This window comes from Podarcis bocagei, assembly GCF_964188305.1.
Source record: "Podarcis bocagei genome assembly, chromosome: 4".
Classification (NCBI taxonomy): Eukaryota; Metazoa; Chordata; class Lepidosauria; order Squamata; family Lacertidae; genus Podarcis; species Podarcis bocagei.
In genome coordinates this window covers 62,208,313-62,225,751 of record NC_138128.1, presented here as the reverse complement: position 1 = coordinate 62,225,751, position 17,439 = coordinate 62,208,313, and the positions used below count along the sequence as shown (strand labels likewise).

Sequence of the window (17,439 nt, the reverse complement as noted above, 5' to 3'; positions counted from 1 at the left end):
GACTACAAGAGTGGAAATCTGCCCAAAGACCTGCTCCGACCATAACGCTTTGAAAATGGAAGTGAGATTTATTCCAGCCGGTTCCTTCAGATGGAAAATGAATGACAACCTGTTAAGAGATCAAGAGATTGTAAAGAAGGCCCAAAAAGCTTTAAAGGACTACTTTGAAATCAATTTGAATACTTCGGTGGAAAAAAGAACAATCTGGGACGCAAGCAAAGCTGTAATGAGAGGGTTTCTGATACAACAGAACACGGTTAAGAAAAAACTCTGGAATGGAAAAAAGGATAAGATATTAGAGAAGATAAGAGATGGAGAGAATAAGTTAAGATCTAAACCAAAATCAAAAGAGATTTTAAGAGAAATCAAATTCCACCAGTCACAATATACGAAACTGATAAACCAAGAAGTGGAATGGAAAATTAAACAAATGAAACAAAGATCTTTTGAATCTGCGAACAAATGTGGAAAACTGCTAGCATGGCAGTTGAAAAAAAGACAAAAATTAAATTATGTTACCAACCTAGAGGTTGAAGGGAAAAACATTCAGAAACCGGGAGAAATTAGAAAGTGTTTCCAGAAGTACTTCAAAAAATTGTATACCCAAGGGCCCGAGGAAGTGTCTGAGATGGATCAGTTCTTAAAAGACAATGGCCTATCAGAACTGCCTCAGGAGAAGAGATCAATCTTGAATTACAAAATAACACAACAGGAAATCGAGGATGCCATTCAGAATATGCAGTTAGGCAAATCTCCAGGCCCCGATGGACTTACCTCCAAGTACTATAGGACGCTAAAAGATTACTTGATACAACCATTAATGGAGGTTTGCAACCAGATTATGGGGGGAGGGAGGGCACCAGAAACGTGGAAAGAAGCATTCATCACATTGATACCCAAAGTGGAAACTGAAAAGACTCAACTTAAGAACTACCGTCCCATCTCACTCCTAAACGTGGATTACAAAATATTTGCAGACATTTTGGCAAGTAGATTTAAAAAGGTACTAAATGAAGTAATTCACAAGGACCAAGCAGGCTTTCTCCCAGGCAGGCATTTGTTTGACAACACTAGGAATATTATTGATATTCTGGAACTTTTGCAAACAAATATTAACACTAAAGCAGTGTTAATTTTTATTGATGCAGAGAAGGCCTTTGACAACATTTCTTGGAAGTTTATGAAGAAAAACTTGGAAGGGATGGGAGTGGGACGGGGGTTTGAAAATGGTATAGAAGCAATTTATTCAGAACAAAAAGCTAAGTTGATAGTGAACAATGTGGTGACAGAAGAGTTTCATATTGAAAAAGGAACACGGCAGGGGTGCCCCCTTTCCCCTTTATTATTTATCTCAGTCCTGGAGGTGTTGCTGAATATGATTAGGAAGGACTGGCAGGTACAAGGAATACGGGTCGGAGTGAAACAATATAAACTGAAAGCTTTTGCAGATGACTTGGTTTTAACATTACAGGAGCCAGAATCTAGTACAAAAAGAGTTTTAGAACTGATTCAAGAATTTGGTCGGGTGGCGGGATTTAAGTTGAATAAACAAAAAACTAAGGTACTGGGAAAGAATTTGACATCTTCAGAAACAGATGGGTTTCAGAGGGAAACAGAATTAAATGTGGTTAAAAAAGTGAAATACCTGGGGGTCAACTTGTCTTCCAAAAATTTGAATTTATTTAAAGATAACTATGAAAAATGTTGGTCAGAAGTTAAAAAAGACTTAGAAATTTGGTCAAGACTGAAACTTTCCTTGTTAGGCTGAATCGCAGCTATAAAGATGAACGTTCTGCCAAAAATGTTGTTTTTGTTTCAAACCTTACAGATCGTGGACAGAGTGGAATGTTTTGGAAAGTGGCAGAAGGATATTTCAAAATTTGTTTGGCAGGGCAAAAAGCCCGGAATAAAGTTTAAAATACTAACTGATGCAAAAGAAAGAGGGGGGTTTGCCCTGCCAGACTTAAGGTTATATTATGAAGCTGCAGCCTTCTGCTGGATGAAAGATTGGATTTTGCTAGAAAACACTGATGTCCTAGATCTGGAAGGTTTTAATAATTCGTTAGGATGGCATGCGTTTTTGTGGTATGACAAGGTAAAAACACACAAAATGTTTAAAAACCATATTGTCAGGAAAGCAATATTTATGGTCTGGACAAAATACAAAGACTTACTTGAAAGTAAGACTCTGAGGTGGTTATCACCAGTGGAGGCCAAGGCCCGGAAAAAACCCATATGGAGGCCGGTTGGCCGAAATATTGGGAAATAATAGAAAATATTGGAGATAATTGGAGGTTGCAGAGCTATGAAAAATTAAAGGATAAGGTGCAAGATTGGTTTCATTATGCCCAAATTAATGAGGTTTTTAAGTTGGATAAAAAAACAGGATTCCAGGTGGAAAAATCGAAACTTGAGACAGAGCTGTTAGAACCAAAGACCAAGGTATTATCGAGAATGTATAACTTGCTGCTTAAATGGAACACTCAGGATGAGACAGTTAAATCAGCCATGATAAAGTGGGCTCAAGACATTGGGTACAACATTATGTTTGAAGACTGGGAAAGGTTATGGACCACCGGTATGAAATTTACGGCATGTAATGCCATGAAAGAAAACATTATGAAAATGATATACAGGTGGTACATGACCCCAGTCAAGCTTGCTAAGATATACCATTTGTCTGATAATAAATGTTGGAAGTGTAAGGAGGCTGAAGGGACATTCTTTCACCTTTGGTGGACTTGTCCAAAAGTGAAGGCCTTCTGGGAAATGATCTACAATGAGTTAAAAAAGGTGTTTAAGTACACCTTTCCTAAGAAACCGGAGGCCTTCCTCTTGGGCATTGTGGGCCAAAAGGTGTTAAAGAAGGATAGAACGTTTTTTATGTATGCAACCACAGCAGCAAGAATTCTTATCGCTAAACATTGGAAGACTCAAGATTTGCCCACACTGGAAGAGTGGCAAACGCAATTGATGGATTACATGGAGCTGGCCGAGATGACTGCCAGGATTCGAGATTTGGGAGAAGAAGCAATGGAGGAGGACTGGAAAAAATTTAAGGACTATTTGCAAAAATTTTATAAGTTATATGAATTATAGGATTTCGCATGATTTGGAAGGTTAGCTTCAGCAAATGAGAGTGGAACATATATGAAATTAGATAATATTAATGAAAGAACCAATGTTTAAATGTTCAAAAAGGTTAATATATGTGTTTATAGAGTAAACGGATAATAAGTAATTTAAACTTAAAATGCAATTGAAAGTACAAAAGAAACACATGAAACAAGGTTATAATTTGCCGATAAATTTATTATTAAGATTGCATTGTGCAGGAGATGTGGGGAAGTTCGATGGAAGATTGAAACAAGCTTTGGAAATAATCAGGTTTTTTTTTCTTTTCTTTTCTTTTCTTTTCTTGTTTTCTTTGTTTTTCTGTGCTGTTTATCTTTATCTGGAAAAAATGTAATAAAAATATTTTTTTTAAAAAAAAGATGGGAAATGCTACAAGGTAGCAGACATTCAAATGAGACTCTCCTACCTGTTATGCTGGTTTGGGGTTGCATCTGGGTCTATGGCAAAGAAGAAGCAATGATTGAACCACCTTTTTGAAAATGTAAAATCTAGTTACCCATACCTGTCTCCGTTACTTAGGCAAAACACACAGGTTCCTTGGTAGTTATAAAACAATAATAAAGAAAATCTAGACTGTTTTTATGGTACATTAACAAGCTGAAGATTAATTTTGGTTGGGGCACCAAGTAGAAAAGTCAATGGAAACCAACTACAGTGGTACCTCAGGTTAAGAACTTAATTCGTTCTGGAGGTCCGTTCTTAACTTGAAACTGTTCTTAACCTGAGGTACCACTTTAGCTAATGGGGCCTCCTGCTGCTGTCGCACCACCGTCGCGCAATTTCTGTTCTCATCCTGAAGCAAAGTTCTTAACTGGTACTATTTCTGGGTTAGCAGAGTCTGTAACCTGAAGCGTCTGTACTACTAGTTGTTGGGCAGAATGTTCTCTAAGAGAATGCAGACATCAAAGATGGTATGAAGACCTACCTCTCCATCATAGGCCTATATGTCTTGCCTAGAACTCCTGGTATTTTCAGTTCTAAGCCGGCATTTTCAGTAAGTCCACAAAAGTTCCTAAAAACTACAAGAGGCTTATTTCCAGGACCCCCAAGTTCACAGGTTCCTATGAGGAGGTGGATCAAAACCTACTTGGAATCTGCATGGACCCTGTGTTTTTATCTTGTATTGTTGTGCTGTGGAGCACCCAGAGATCTACAGATGAATGGCGGTATACAATCTTAACAAATTATCATCACCATCATCTAGATAAGAGAGTATTATTTTAATAATTATTATCCGTCTGGGTTACTATGACAGGGCAGGGTAATTTAAGACTAATATTAGCACATATAACACTCTTTTCCACATGACCCAAGAGCTGATGCTCCTCATCATTCCATCTCAGAGGTTGATGCATTAGAAGGAAAACACAAACTGGATGTTCATTGAATGCACTCCATGCTTACAATGGTAAGAAATAAACAGCTTTGGACCACACATGACAAAGCTCATCTCCTTCAGGGAATCTTCTTGTGCCAAGAAGTCCCCATCTACCTTTGTAAAACGGATATGGGTTGTGCTGAAATAGTTTATAAAATTAATGAAACTTTCCAAGAGAGGTGGTTATTTCAATGCAGAAACAAACCATTTCTGCTGATATAGACTCAAAATCTTTGACAGCAGGTTAATTTGCGAGTGATTACCAGAACGACTAGGAAGTTTCTGCCAAAGCATCCTTTCAAAGAACAGTGTGCTCCGACTACCTCGCCTCACTGAATTTGAAAGGAGGGGTTAGATTTTTTTTCAGTAACTAAAAAAAAAAGGTCGTTTAAAAAATCTGGGGGGGGGGAATAATAATAACCGGATTCGCTGCAAAAGCTCTGAGCCCTGCTTGTATTTTTCTCACGGATCGAGCACTGCATTACTTCCTGGTATCGTTACATCTGGGCATCGTAAACTTGCACCAAACAGCTCTGGGCTCTATCAGCCGGGCCTTGCAAGGAGAAAGACACGCGCGGAGGCCGCTCTATCCTTCGCCGGCCAGATTAGGAGGATTGGCTACGAAAAGGAAAGGGGTGGAGCGCCAGGCGCGCAGCCCCACGAGAAGCGGCGCGGAGGGACCAAGCGCGCAGTGAGAGAAACGGACCGTCACCATGAACATGGTGGCGGATCGGCGGAGAGCGAGGCCCGCGGAGCTGAGCATGCACGAGCCGGAGCGCGTAAGTCCCCCGCTCAGCGCTAGCAGGCTGCGCGCAACAAGAGCCGCTGCTGCTGCCCGGCCTGATACGTGTAGGCTTGAGCATGCGCTGTAACATCCGCTAAAGCAACGGGCCCCCCCACCCCTACCCCTGTGCTGCTCTCCGGCTCTCCTCCGCCTCCGCAGCCCCTCTCCTGAATGCGGGTTTTGCGGCCGGCTTTCCAAGACAAGTTGGAAAGCGAAAGTGATAAAGGCAGAGAGCGCGCGTATTATTTTCATTGCGAGCCTCTCAAAGCAAGAGCTAAAGAAGAGGGTAGGAAAACCGGGCAGGGCGGAGGGGAGAGAAAGCAAACTTCATGGAAAGAGCAAGGCTGCTTGTTGCAATTCTGAGCAAGCAAAAGCAACCGCTTAAGCTCTTACAGGACTTCGGAAGTTAATGTGCCAGCCTTGCACTTCGAGGCGCGCGCACACACGCTCGCTCGCCACAAGGTCCAGACGAGTTAGTATTGTCTGAAAGAACGGGCGGAGCTCTAACGAGTAGGAATACTTTGCAACTTTTTCACAACCTCCAAATCTGTAGCATTTGTGTACAGTATTTCCCGAACGTAAATGTCTTGGCGCGTGCGCGCGCTCTCGCTCGCTCGCTCTCCTTTAAGTTTCCCATTTCCAAAAGTGGGTTAGATAACAGTAGAAAAATTATTTCAGTACTTGCCAGCTAATTACGCCGAACTCCGGCTCCATCTGCAACTGTTTTGTGACTGGTGGGCCTCAGTAATTTTCAGGTGTCTCCAGAGAGCCCTCAGAGCAGAAGATCTGAGAATTCCTGCCTTGGCCCATTTCCCATATTGTATTTGAAGCTGACGTTAGTCGGGCTCTTGCGTTCTGTACCTTTCAGCCCCAAAGGCCAAAGCTGTGAGTGGACACCACTGGGCACCTGCAGAGGCCAGTATTCATGCAGGCGACCAACTGTTAACCCCCACAGCCTCCTGCCTGTTCACCTGCCCCCTCTGAACATCCAAGCAGTGACAAGAGTGAAGAGATGGAGAAGCAGCTTCTTGTGTCCTCATCCTGGGCAGCTGGGCAGATTTAGGCTCAGTGGGAGAGGGAAAGGAAGGAGACCCTGGCACTCTGGAAAGGAGTTAAAGGGCAGCTAAAGGCACCTTAGTCTATGACCCCAAAAGCCTGGAGCTGGCTTAGGTAGCAGGTGAGCATGCTAAGTCACCTTTTTGCCTTGAGCTAGGGATGAAGATGGCGCTGTGGGTTAAACCACAGAGCCTAGGACTTGCTGATCAGAAGATCAGCGGTCTGAATCCCCACGATGGGGTGAGCGCCATTGCTCGGTCCCTGCTCCTGCCAACCTGGCAGTTTGAAAGCACGTCAAAGTACAAGTAGATAAATAGGTACCACTCCGGTGGGAAGGTAAACGGTGTTTCCATGTGCTGCTCTGGTTCACCAGAAGTGGCTTAGTCATGCTGGCCACATGACCCAGAAGCTGTACGCCGGCTCCCTTGGCCAATAAAGCGAGATGAGCACCGCAACCCCAGAGTCGGTCACGACTGGACCTAATGGTCAGGGGTCCCTTTACCTTTAGGCTCAGAGCTGAAGGAAGTTGTTTCTTAAGTTGGACTTGGGACTGACAAGTGTTTTTGCTGGGCTGGAAGGAGCCAAGCAGATTTGAACTACCCAAATCTCCCGCCATAGCTTGCCCATGTTTGCACCTGTGCTTTGCTCTCCACTGCCAAGGATATTGCCTGGCAGCATGGGGTAAGTGCACATCGGCAACCCTGAGCCCTTTCTGTTCTGAAAGGTGTTGTGGACAAGCAAGGTACAGTGGTACCTTGAGTTACATATGCTTCAGGTTACAGACGCTTCAGGTTACAGACTCCGCTAACCCAGAAATAGTGCTTCAGGTTAAGAACTTTGCTTCAGGATGAGAACAGAAATCGTGCTACGACGGCAGGAGGAGGCCCCATTAGCTAAGGTGGTGCTTCAGGTTAAGAACAGTTTCAGGTTAAGAACGGACCTCCGGAACGAATTAAGTACTTAACCAGAGGTTCCACTGTATTAAAATGGTCCCATGCACTAAAGTGCTATTAGCCTGTTTGAGTTGGTTTGGGTTCTTTTCTGAAACAGACTAACATGGCTATCCCTCTGGAAACCATCTAGCTCTCTTATTCTCTGCCTTCTCTCTGCCTTCCATATCTGCACTTGGAGACAGGGTGGTTAAAAAACTGGTAGGTGACTGCTAGCAGTTACAACCAACTTCCTGGGGTTTCTTCTTCTTTGGGCTTACATGAACTCAGTGTTATCCTTTTAAAAGACCAAACCATAAAACCAAAGACCTGAACAAAGATACTCTGGATCATAAGCCTTTTGCTTCATGCACCACTTCTGGTGTTCTTAGGCCTATCCCTGTCAGATACTTTTACTGCCTCTTCAAACCTTCAAGTGATTCTCCTACGTCACCTTCCTAGAGGGTCTCCTCATTCATCAGACCTTTCCACCCTTGCAAGGAAGTAGCAGATTCTGACAAGGAAATTTCATGAGCTGTCAGGGACGTGAGAATGGAGAAATATGTAGCCACTTCGCGATACATAAATGTCAGAAACCATTACCCGGTTATAAGTTGTAGATGCAGCTGACATAACACATTGTCACTTCCAAAGGAGGAAAAGGTGGGTGTTGTGTGCACTGCAGAGAAAGCATTGCTTGCAGCTTGAAAAAAACAATAACAACCAGTTGCCTGGGCACCTTACCTACTGGTACCTGGGAATTTGAAATACTCAACTATGACAGGAGTAGGCGATGTGGTTCCCTTAACTGATTTGCCTCCCATGGATGGGGAACCTGTGGCCCTTCAGATGCTCTTGGACTAAACCTGCCATTAGCCCCAACCAGGATGGCTGAGAGTCCAAGGTGCAGTTTAGCAACGTCAGCCCAGCAACAAGTTCCCCTCCCCTGCTCTATACCAACCTACTTTTTCACAAACCTAAAAAATATAAATAAATACATTGGGACTAAACTAAATAACATCCCTTGAAACCATACTGCAGGTGACTTCAGTGTGCTTTGTAAGCAAAGAAATTTCTAACACCTGCACTTTGTATTTTAAAATATTAATTTGTTTCCCGCTTCTAAGGGTTACTTTACCAAATACTAAGATTTTGTTTTGCCCTCTAGTGTTAATAGTTAAACATGACTGAGCCTGGTCCTTCAAATATTTTACAGACAAGGATTTTTTTTGATTTTTTTTTTGCCTGTGTAGAAATAGTTCAAGGGAAAGTTCTTAACACAAAGAGCTTTTAAAATTTCTTAGTGAGCAAAAATCCAGTTTCTTAAAGAGACTCGGAATTTAAATGCAGCAGCATACTCATGACAGGAAGCTGAAATCACCAGTGATTTGTTATACACTAATTTTGCAAAGCTTGATGCCCCTATATCTTTTTCCTGAAGTGTTTTCCGGTGAGCTTTATAGTGTAATTAAACCTATCAGTGCAATGGCATGTGCTTGTTAAAAGAGCCACCTTTGGTACTTAATTGTAGTTAGCCATCATTTGCTTTATTAAAAGGACATTTGCAAATATACAACACGGCAGGCAAATCCCCAAGGATTCCAACCCACTATCTTCAAAACCCACACACAGCTCTAACCTTCCCTTTGGCTGAAAAGGGCTGGACGTGTTTCCCCTCTAGAGCCTATTAAAACCACTCTGTTAAGTGACCAGAGGCTGTTAACGCATTAATGACATTAGTTGCTTCTTTTCCTTCAGGGATTTTGCACAAAGTCCCCCCCCTCCCCTTTTTCTTTTTTGGTGACACTAATAGCATTTCTTCGGAGGATTGGATTTGTTGGCTATGCTGATCGGAATAATGCAGGCTAATGCCACCCTCATTTTCAGTGTCTGTCTAAAGGCCATCTTCTTTAATGCTTTATATTCAGTAGAGTGAGTTTTAATATCACCCTTAAGGGGTGATTGGTCTTATCTGCAGCTTTTGAGATCAGAGTTGGTAATTGGTGTCTCCTTTAATTTTTATCCCACTGATATACTTAGCAAAGAAAGTGCTTCCAGCCATATGGTAATGCAGCCGTTCCAGAGTGCCGAGTGCAGGCTACCTAGCCTAGCCTATCCCTTGAGTCAAGCTGTATATTCCATGCAGAAGTAGCCAAACAAAAAAAAAATCAGGCTGAGGACAAAGATGATGGGGTTCGTGAAAGCATCCACAATAGGACGGACAGCTGAATGAATGAATGAATTACAAACCACCATTAGATGAGTGCTTGGTCTTAGTATGCACCCTTAGTGTGCAGCAATATAAAGCACTGTCTGGCATTTAAAACAAGGGGGCATTACTATGATGCTGTCAGCAATCTGTTACTGAATCCAGATCCCTAGGTCAAGAGAAACAAGAGATGATTGAGAAACAATACCAAATAAACAATACCTTGTTAAAACTATCAGATTTGTAGACACACAGACAAGCTCCAGTAACATACCCAGGTCAGGTAATCCCCACCCCACCCCCTTGGAAACTGCCTAGAGCTAAAAGGCAACGATCAGTTTTGTAATAATAATAATTTATACCCCACCCATCTGAGTGGGTTGCCCCCAATAAATGTAATAAGGGTTAATGAGCAAATAACCAACATCTCTACAACCAATTTCCATGATGCACATCAGATATATTCAGTGCAAATTATACCCTAAAGTATATTCTACATGTGTTGTACAGGGGTGGTCAGTCAGACAATTTCCTGGCCTGTAAGATAAATGTCTGAAACCATCTGGCTGTGTGTTCATTCAGGTTTGCCAGTATGCTAATGGGTGCAATAAATGCTTGATACTTTTATCTACTGTACTACATGTAAACACAAAGGTCATGCAAGAAACTTCTATGTTAATGCTAGTTTAGACTTTCACATTTGTTTTGTAGAGTACCACTTCTAACTTACACAGGCTGGTTAAGATTCACTTAGGTTGTGTGCTGTCATGTAAAGCCAGTTGCCTTGATTCACCTGGAATGTGTCGCCGATTGCCCTCTAAATGTGCTTTCTGAGGACGTTCCTAGAATCTTACAGTTTTCAGTGATGGGAGCTGTAACTCCTTTGCTTGACTGCATTTGTGCCTTTTCAAAGAGGGTGTTGGAACAGATTGTCTTTTTCTCATTCTTTATAGTTCTGCCAAGGTACTAGCTGTAGGGAACCTAAACAGGGCCTACTTGTAGAGGTTCTGTGGGTTGCTCATGTTTGTGCAAGTGAAAGCAAAACCCCAACTAGTTACCTACAGACCTTGTGCATCAGGGAAACACCATATATGAGGAGGAGGAGGAAAAATACATTCTGTGAACTCCTGTTTTCAAGCTATGTCTCATCACAATCTGTACATGGAAAAGTAATGTAATCTCATTTCTATTTGTCACTGTGCACAAATAGTAACCATCTCTTGTCAGGCTTTACAATATATATAGTTCAGAAACAAGAAACACATAAAACTACTTTTCTTGAAGGCAAACAGTTGAAGGCTGGATTCTGACTGTTCTATACCTCTCTTTTTGTTACACACACATATAAACACACTACTGTACTTCTAAGCTGTTTTTTTATACGTCAGAATTCACAATGCAAATAAAGAAAAGGGCATATTCCTACCTAAAAGTATAAAGCTATGTTTAATAGGTCACAATTTCAACCATTGTTGAAACAATGGCTACTTCTTCCAGACAAGTGCCACTAAATACTTGATAGACCCTTGAGAAAATACTAAGCTGCTGCATATCCCAGTGGGTGAGCCCAAAGTACTTGGGAGCAGCGTTCAGAATTCTCCAGGGGCTTTTTGTACTTGCCTATCAGACATTTGTGACCAAGTGAAGATATGGATTAATCCGTATAGAACTTTTCAGACATTGTATACCTGCCTCTGTTTGTTTGCATATGATAAAATAAAAATGCTCTGCCTACTCGGGTTTCCAAAGAAGAAAATGTGTGTATATCCTTGGATTTACACTTTACAGTACTTTTTAAAAAGTGGGACACTGTTGTAATTATCTTGTTCCAAGCCCTTATCAGCTATATTCTTGACTTATTTAGACTTTTTAGCCCTGTTAGAACAGGTCTGGTGCACTTATGCACCATTCTGATGAAATTCAATAACCTGAGGTGGTCTCCAAAGCTATATGACCCTGTAGGGCTTTGCCATGGACGTGCTAGGTACTGTGTTATTAATGCAGCATCCGCCATCAGAATTCTACGCTGGTCTGTTGTTGCAATTCCACGAGATGTTTTCCAATGGCATTGAATTTCAGAATAATTTGGAATTCTCTGTAGAAACCTCTGTAGGTTCTGCCTGCGTTGGTATAAGATTCTTAGACAACTACTCTGTATGCTAAATTTCTGTCCCTGATACTAAGTACCTCCCAACCCAAAGCAATAGTCTGGTTTCATTTTTGATAAGCAAAATTTCATCTAATGCACAGCACCAATTCACTTTTCCCTTTTATCCTTTGTCCCCTGCATATCTCTAGTTAATGCCACTTGTACTTGCACGCCATAGATTTTAATAAAGGACAAATTCTGCGGTAACAAAAGAGGTGGATGTTTTCCCGGTGGAAGGCATTTTGCACATTCATAGCATAATGCATATTTTGTTTCTGATTCACTTCCTTTAGCTGTATCTTGTTTCTTTCTCAACAGTGCTCTTGTTTCGGCCTTTCTGCTTGGAAATTCTTCTTGCATTGATCCACTTTAAATTTGCTTTCTGCAAGTGAGCATATTGTAGTGGATTTTCATTTCCTAATACAAGTGCTGAGGGCTCTACTCATCTGAAGATTCAGAGGTTCAAAGGAAAGGACAGCTGTTAAAAACTCTCCCACCCTTCAGAAACCTTTGCTCTAAAAACATTAAAAGGAGTCAGGTCTGGGGGTGGTTGAAAATCATACCCACCTGCTAAGGATAGTACATATAGGATGTTTGGAATGCATGCAAGTCTTCTTCCCCCTTTATATTTCTTGGACCACAACCACTGACGCATTCAGCATCTTGTGGCTCCACTGTACTATATATCCCACAGGTCCTGAAACACATTGAGCACAGGTCTTTCACTATAGAATCATAGGATTGTAGAGTTGGACCCTAAGAATCATCTAGTCCAACCACCTGCAATGCAGGAATATGCAGCCATCCCATATAGGGATAGAACCTGCAACCCTGGTGTTATAAGCACCATGCTCTAACCCAGGCATAGGCAAACTCAGCCCTCCAGCTGTTTTGGGACTACAACTCCCGTCATCCCTAGCTAACAGGACCAGTGGTCAGGGATGATGGGAACTGTAGTCCCAAAAAAGCTGGAGGGCCAAGTTTGGCCATGCCTGCTCTAACCAACTAAGATGGATGGATGGATGGATGGATGGATGGATGGATGGATAGATAGATAGATAGATAGATCTTTTTAAAAAATGTTATAAACTGATATTCTTCAGCACACCTAGGAAATCTCTCTAGTATAGGGTTTCTACCAGTAATGCATGAGCTTTGTCCGGGTGGTCCACACTGTGACTGTCGATTAAATACTCACATTGATTTTTATTTTATTCTATTTTATCATATTGCTGTTTGAATTCTATGGCGTGTGTGTGTCTGTGTGTCTGTGTGTGTGTAATAGGAATGACGAAAGCTGCTTTATACCATGTCAGACTATTGGTATAATGTCTAACTCTGTACTGTCTGCACTGACTGGCAGCAGTACTCTCCAGAGTTTGAAGCAAGGGTCTCTCCCAGCCCCATGCAGAGGTGTCAGGGACCTTCTGTGTGCAAAGCAGAGGAGTGGGATGTGGTGGAAACTTTACACTTAATTTCTTTTTCTTTTCCTCCCCCTTCTAGAAACGAGCATGTAGAAGTTCAGAGACTATTCCACAAGTGATCAGCGCTTGCCACCCACAAAGCAAGTGTGCTATGGATTACTGGGATATGGAGCAGGATTTGAAGCAGAAAGATCCCGCTGATTTTTTTAGTCCTCAGATTATGAAAGAAAAGCCAAATTCCGTGGTATGTTTTATGTAGCCCAAATCCATGCTTTTAGCAGAAGATGTTAATATATTTCATAATAAAAATGTCAACCAGTGGCTGCTTTTTTCAGAATTTTGTGTATGTGTGCTTGTTAATCAGATATTTCCGGATAATGAAACCAGAACTACAGCCCAGCCTTGCCCAAGATGTATTGCTGGAGAACCTGTAAGTATATTAACCTTCTTACTATGACATAAAAGATAGGCTTGTTCTTAAATATTAGAGCCATAAAACATAAAGTTAATAAATAAAAAAAAACCCTGCAATTACATTTCTCCGGGATAAAGCATGTAAATAAAAGAGGCAGATTGATTTAGCTTTTTCTCCATATGCTAGCAGAGTGCAAAACTAATACGTTTCCTGCATCAGATTGGAAAATATAGGGACTTCAGGCTCATTTTTCAAATGCATTCTAGAAAGCAGAGTTTAGTCACGTAAATGAATCTCAATTCAAGTTAAAAAGGTGTAGATTGTTGTATTCCAGGAGTATGTCCAATTAAGAGATATTTTAATATTTATGGACAGAGTTTTAGAAGTACAATTCCATGAAATTGGGGGGGGGGGAGCTATAGATAGACATATGGCACACTTCTTTTAAACATTTCCAAGCAGTTTAGTTCAGTCTCAGAAGGTTGTTGGGTCTTTTTTTAATTATGCAAAGTTATTTCTGCCCCAACAATGACAATACAACTCCATTCCAGACCCCCAAGTGCTTTGTAATGGGCCTGCAGGCTTCCTCATTCAGATCAGTTTAGGCAGCAGCTCTGTGCATGCAATTCTTTGCCAGTGAAGCCCTATCCTATTTACTGAAGGGAATGGAAGGCTTTTGCAGATGGGAGTTCTTTGTTGGTGGAATTTAACGAAATCAGTTGACTTTAGGGGTGCAGTAGCATCCATGTCCTCTGCTCAAAAAAATGGTTGACCTTTTTGCAGACATTCCACAAAAGCCCTCTGGGTGGGTCTTCTCCCCCATGGAAACTGAAGTGATTAGTCTTTTTTTTCCTGGTGGGAAGTCCCCTCTCCTGAAGGAAAGGACACAGGGAGCCGGATCATTCACAATGACACTGGCCAACACCAAACTAATTTGTTTTCTCCTGCCTTGTGGAGGGTCAGGATATAGGCACTTGTTTTGGATTACAAACCATTTTAATAGCCATGTTTTGATTTAAAGCTAATCCAAGGACTTCGTTTACCTGGTTTTTTCCATTCTAAGGGAGATAGATGATAGATAGACAGACAGATAGACAGATAGATAGACAGATAGATAGATCTTCTCGTGGCATTTCCTGTAATGTATGAAACATGCTTTTTCATGATATAGAATCCTAGGTCGAACTATGCTGACCTGCAGCATGCATACACACAAAAGACACCAAAGCCTGCCAATTTCCCTAATCATGCATAACTTGGCCTTAGCTTACACTTTTGCTTAGTATAACCTCATTGGGTAGCTCAGGGTTCTTGGAGGACCTACCATAACAGCTGAATGACCCTGTTTCAGTACAAACGCTAAGATTTCTTCCCACCCCTTTTGCAACTAGCTTCTTGTATGACATGTGGCTAGGCCACTGGAGTCAAAGGTCTTCCCTTCATGTTCCAGTATTGCAAAAGCCAGGGAAAGTGTGATGAATGTTGTCTGTAGGCAATTTTAGATATTTGACAAGCAGAGGAAAAATGGCGCATGAGTAAGCTCTTGTTTCCTGTTTCTGTGGTTCTGTGCAATGTCTGAAACAGGTATTCATGCATCTACCCCATGGGAAAAGTTCCCTGAAAAGTAGGAGCCACTTAAGAATCCTGTGCTGACATCTCTCATCTTAGGATGTATGGACAATTTTTCCCCCTTTTGCCATTCATGAACTTATAAAATTGCCACATGATAAAGTGATGTCTATTAGCTTAGATGGTCTGAAGGAAGGATTAGACAAATTCATGGCGCATAATCAATGGCTATTAGTCACAATAGCTAAAACATTGCCTTTGGTGATTCGATTTATTTCTGATTGTCCCCAGCAGCAGCTGAACTGTATGGGTTCGCTATTGCTTCTGCGACTGGTTTATGAGCTTTTTGGAGACATCTGGCCAACCCCTCTGGAGACAGAATGCTGTACTCTCTGGGACTTGGTCTAAGCGAGCAAGGCAATTATTTTGTTCTTATGCAAACAGGAAGAAAGTAGTGTAGGCTCAGTTTAGAAAGCATTTGGCTTATGGAGGCCAGCTGTATTGGATGAGCATATCCAGCCACACTCAGAAGCTCCCTACAGATCCAGCCATAGAATACAAAGTCAGCGTCTTACTTGGACATCAAAGCTAACACTTCCCATGCTTGTCAAGGCTGCTAATATTTTTGCAGGGGTTTTACTTACTCCTTATTCTCTACATCAGGGATAGCTTCCAGATGTTGTGGACTACAAATCTCATCATCTCTGACCATTGGCTATGCAGCTGAGGCTAATGGGAGTTGTAGTCCTCAGCTTCTGTAAGGCACAATGTTGGCTTCTCCTTTTCTATACAGTGCAACTGCTGATCTGTATAGTAACCCCTGATTTGCTTTTTTTTTCAATTTCAGGGACACTTTGGCCATATTATGGGATTTATAGAAGATCAAAGGACATTGATGCAGTGATACTCCATAACAAAATACATAGGGACTGGTTTGAGATTCCGGACTTTTTCTACACTCCACTACATTCATAATTATTATTATTATTACATTCATACAGTTTATCTTAGATCTAAGGAAGATCTTGCCTGAAAAGGCTTAAAATCAATCTTGTGATTCCTTAGGTTATAGTTGAGCTACTTGGTAGCAACCAATTGAACCTAGTAAATGATACTTCTTGAAAACTGAGTCCATACATCCTCACTTTTCAACAGCCTTAGATTGCTACCATCTTAGTATTTCTTGCAATGAAATTACAATGTTCATTCATGTAAAGCACATAGGAAACACAATAGGCCAGTGGGTGGTTACTCGTAGAAGTTAACCAAGCAATACTAGACATATTTTGTCCTATGAATTCCAGAAGTGTGATACTCTGTTTACTCAGACTAGTCTCAACACAGTCAGTAAGACAGCTTCAAAATATGTGGCTTGAGTATTCTTTAAGACTGCCTTAGTTGAACACAGTAAGGGTTACTTATGAAACAACATGCATGCGTTTTAGCTGTTTGCAAAGCAACCACTCCTATGAGCAATAGCACAAGCCTCCTATTATATAGAACCAGGTGTGTCTGGCCTCCTCTAGTTGAATGGCCAGTCAAAGCCATTCTGGTGTGTGGCCGCTGTCACATTCTGACTGTTTCTAGGAGCCACAGATGAGAGCTGAGTGCAGGGTGAGGACCAAAAGTGAACAGTCTACCACCCTAGAAGGAGCACGAAGTGTCCCCCACCAGAAGTACTACCCCTCCCATAACGTCCCGTACACCCCTTTCCTAATAGATTATAGAATTTACACTGAAAATGTAACCTTAGATCAAAGGTTTCTACAAACGAGTAAATAGTTATACACAGAGACACACACACATATATAAACACATATACACATATCTATATATCCCATAATTAAATAGGGAGGAAGTGTTATAACCACAAAAGTGTTGCTTTGAGAAATTTCAACATTATCACTTTTTATGATCAGTTTTGTACATGTGTATATGTTATTCATCCTTTTGTATAGAAAGCCTTGTTCTCCTACTTTCATATATGTAAAATAATATATAGGTTCTTACCACTTTTAATGCAGATTTTTATTTTTTATTTCACCTTTGAAATCTTTGTATTTTGTAAATCAGTGTTTATGGAAAACTTTTTTAAAAAATAAATTGCATGTTGGTTTTAAAAGATGGCATTGATTTTTTATTACATTTGCCTTTCTTTAAAAAGATCATTATTTAAGAAAATTAAGATTAACCCTCCCGCTCGTACTTTTTTCTTTCCTATCTTACCGCAGGCAATTTCACTTGTCTGTTTGACTGCATATTACTGAAGGCTTTACTCATGCACTGTTTCATGGAGGTATGTTCCACTGAAATAAATAGGGATTTGAGAGACCACTATGCCCTCTTGTTTATTGATTTTTCAGACATAGTGAAATTATAGTGGAAAGAGTA

At 41.2% G+C, this 17,439-nt stretch overlaps 1 protein-coding gene across 2 annotated transcripts; it reads left to right on the top strand.

The window, feature by feature from the left end:
- Positions 1 to 4,892: 4,892 nt before the first annotated feature.
- LOC308584646 (uncharacterized protein C10orf143 homolog) lies at positions 4,893 to 17,382 on the top strand. 2 transcript variants are annotated; one of them, XM_081189514.1, is made up of 4 exons: positions 4,893 to 5,292; positions 13,144 to 13,308; positions 13,429 to 13,494; positions 15,343 to 15,870. In XM_081189514.1, the coding sequence occupies exons 1-4, from the start codon at positions 5,227 to 5,229 to the stop codon at positions 15,454 to 15,456; spliced, it is 411 nt and encodes a 136-aa protein (XP_081045640.1). In that variant the 5' UTR covers positions 4,893 to 5,226; the 3' UTR covers positions 15,457 to 15,870. The 2 variants fall into 2 exon arrangements, with proteins under 2 accessions (XP_081045640.1, XP_081045641.1); XM_081189515.1 differs by lacking the exon at positions 15,343 to 15,870 and adding an exon at positions 15,896 to 17,382 and having other exon boundaries at positions 5,131 to 5,292.
- The last annotated feature ends 57 nt before the right edge of the window (positions 17,383 to 17,439 follow it).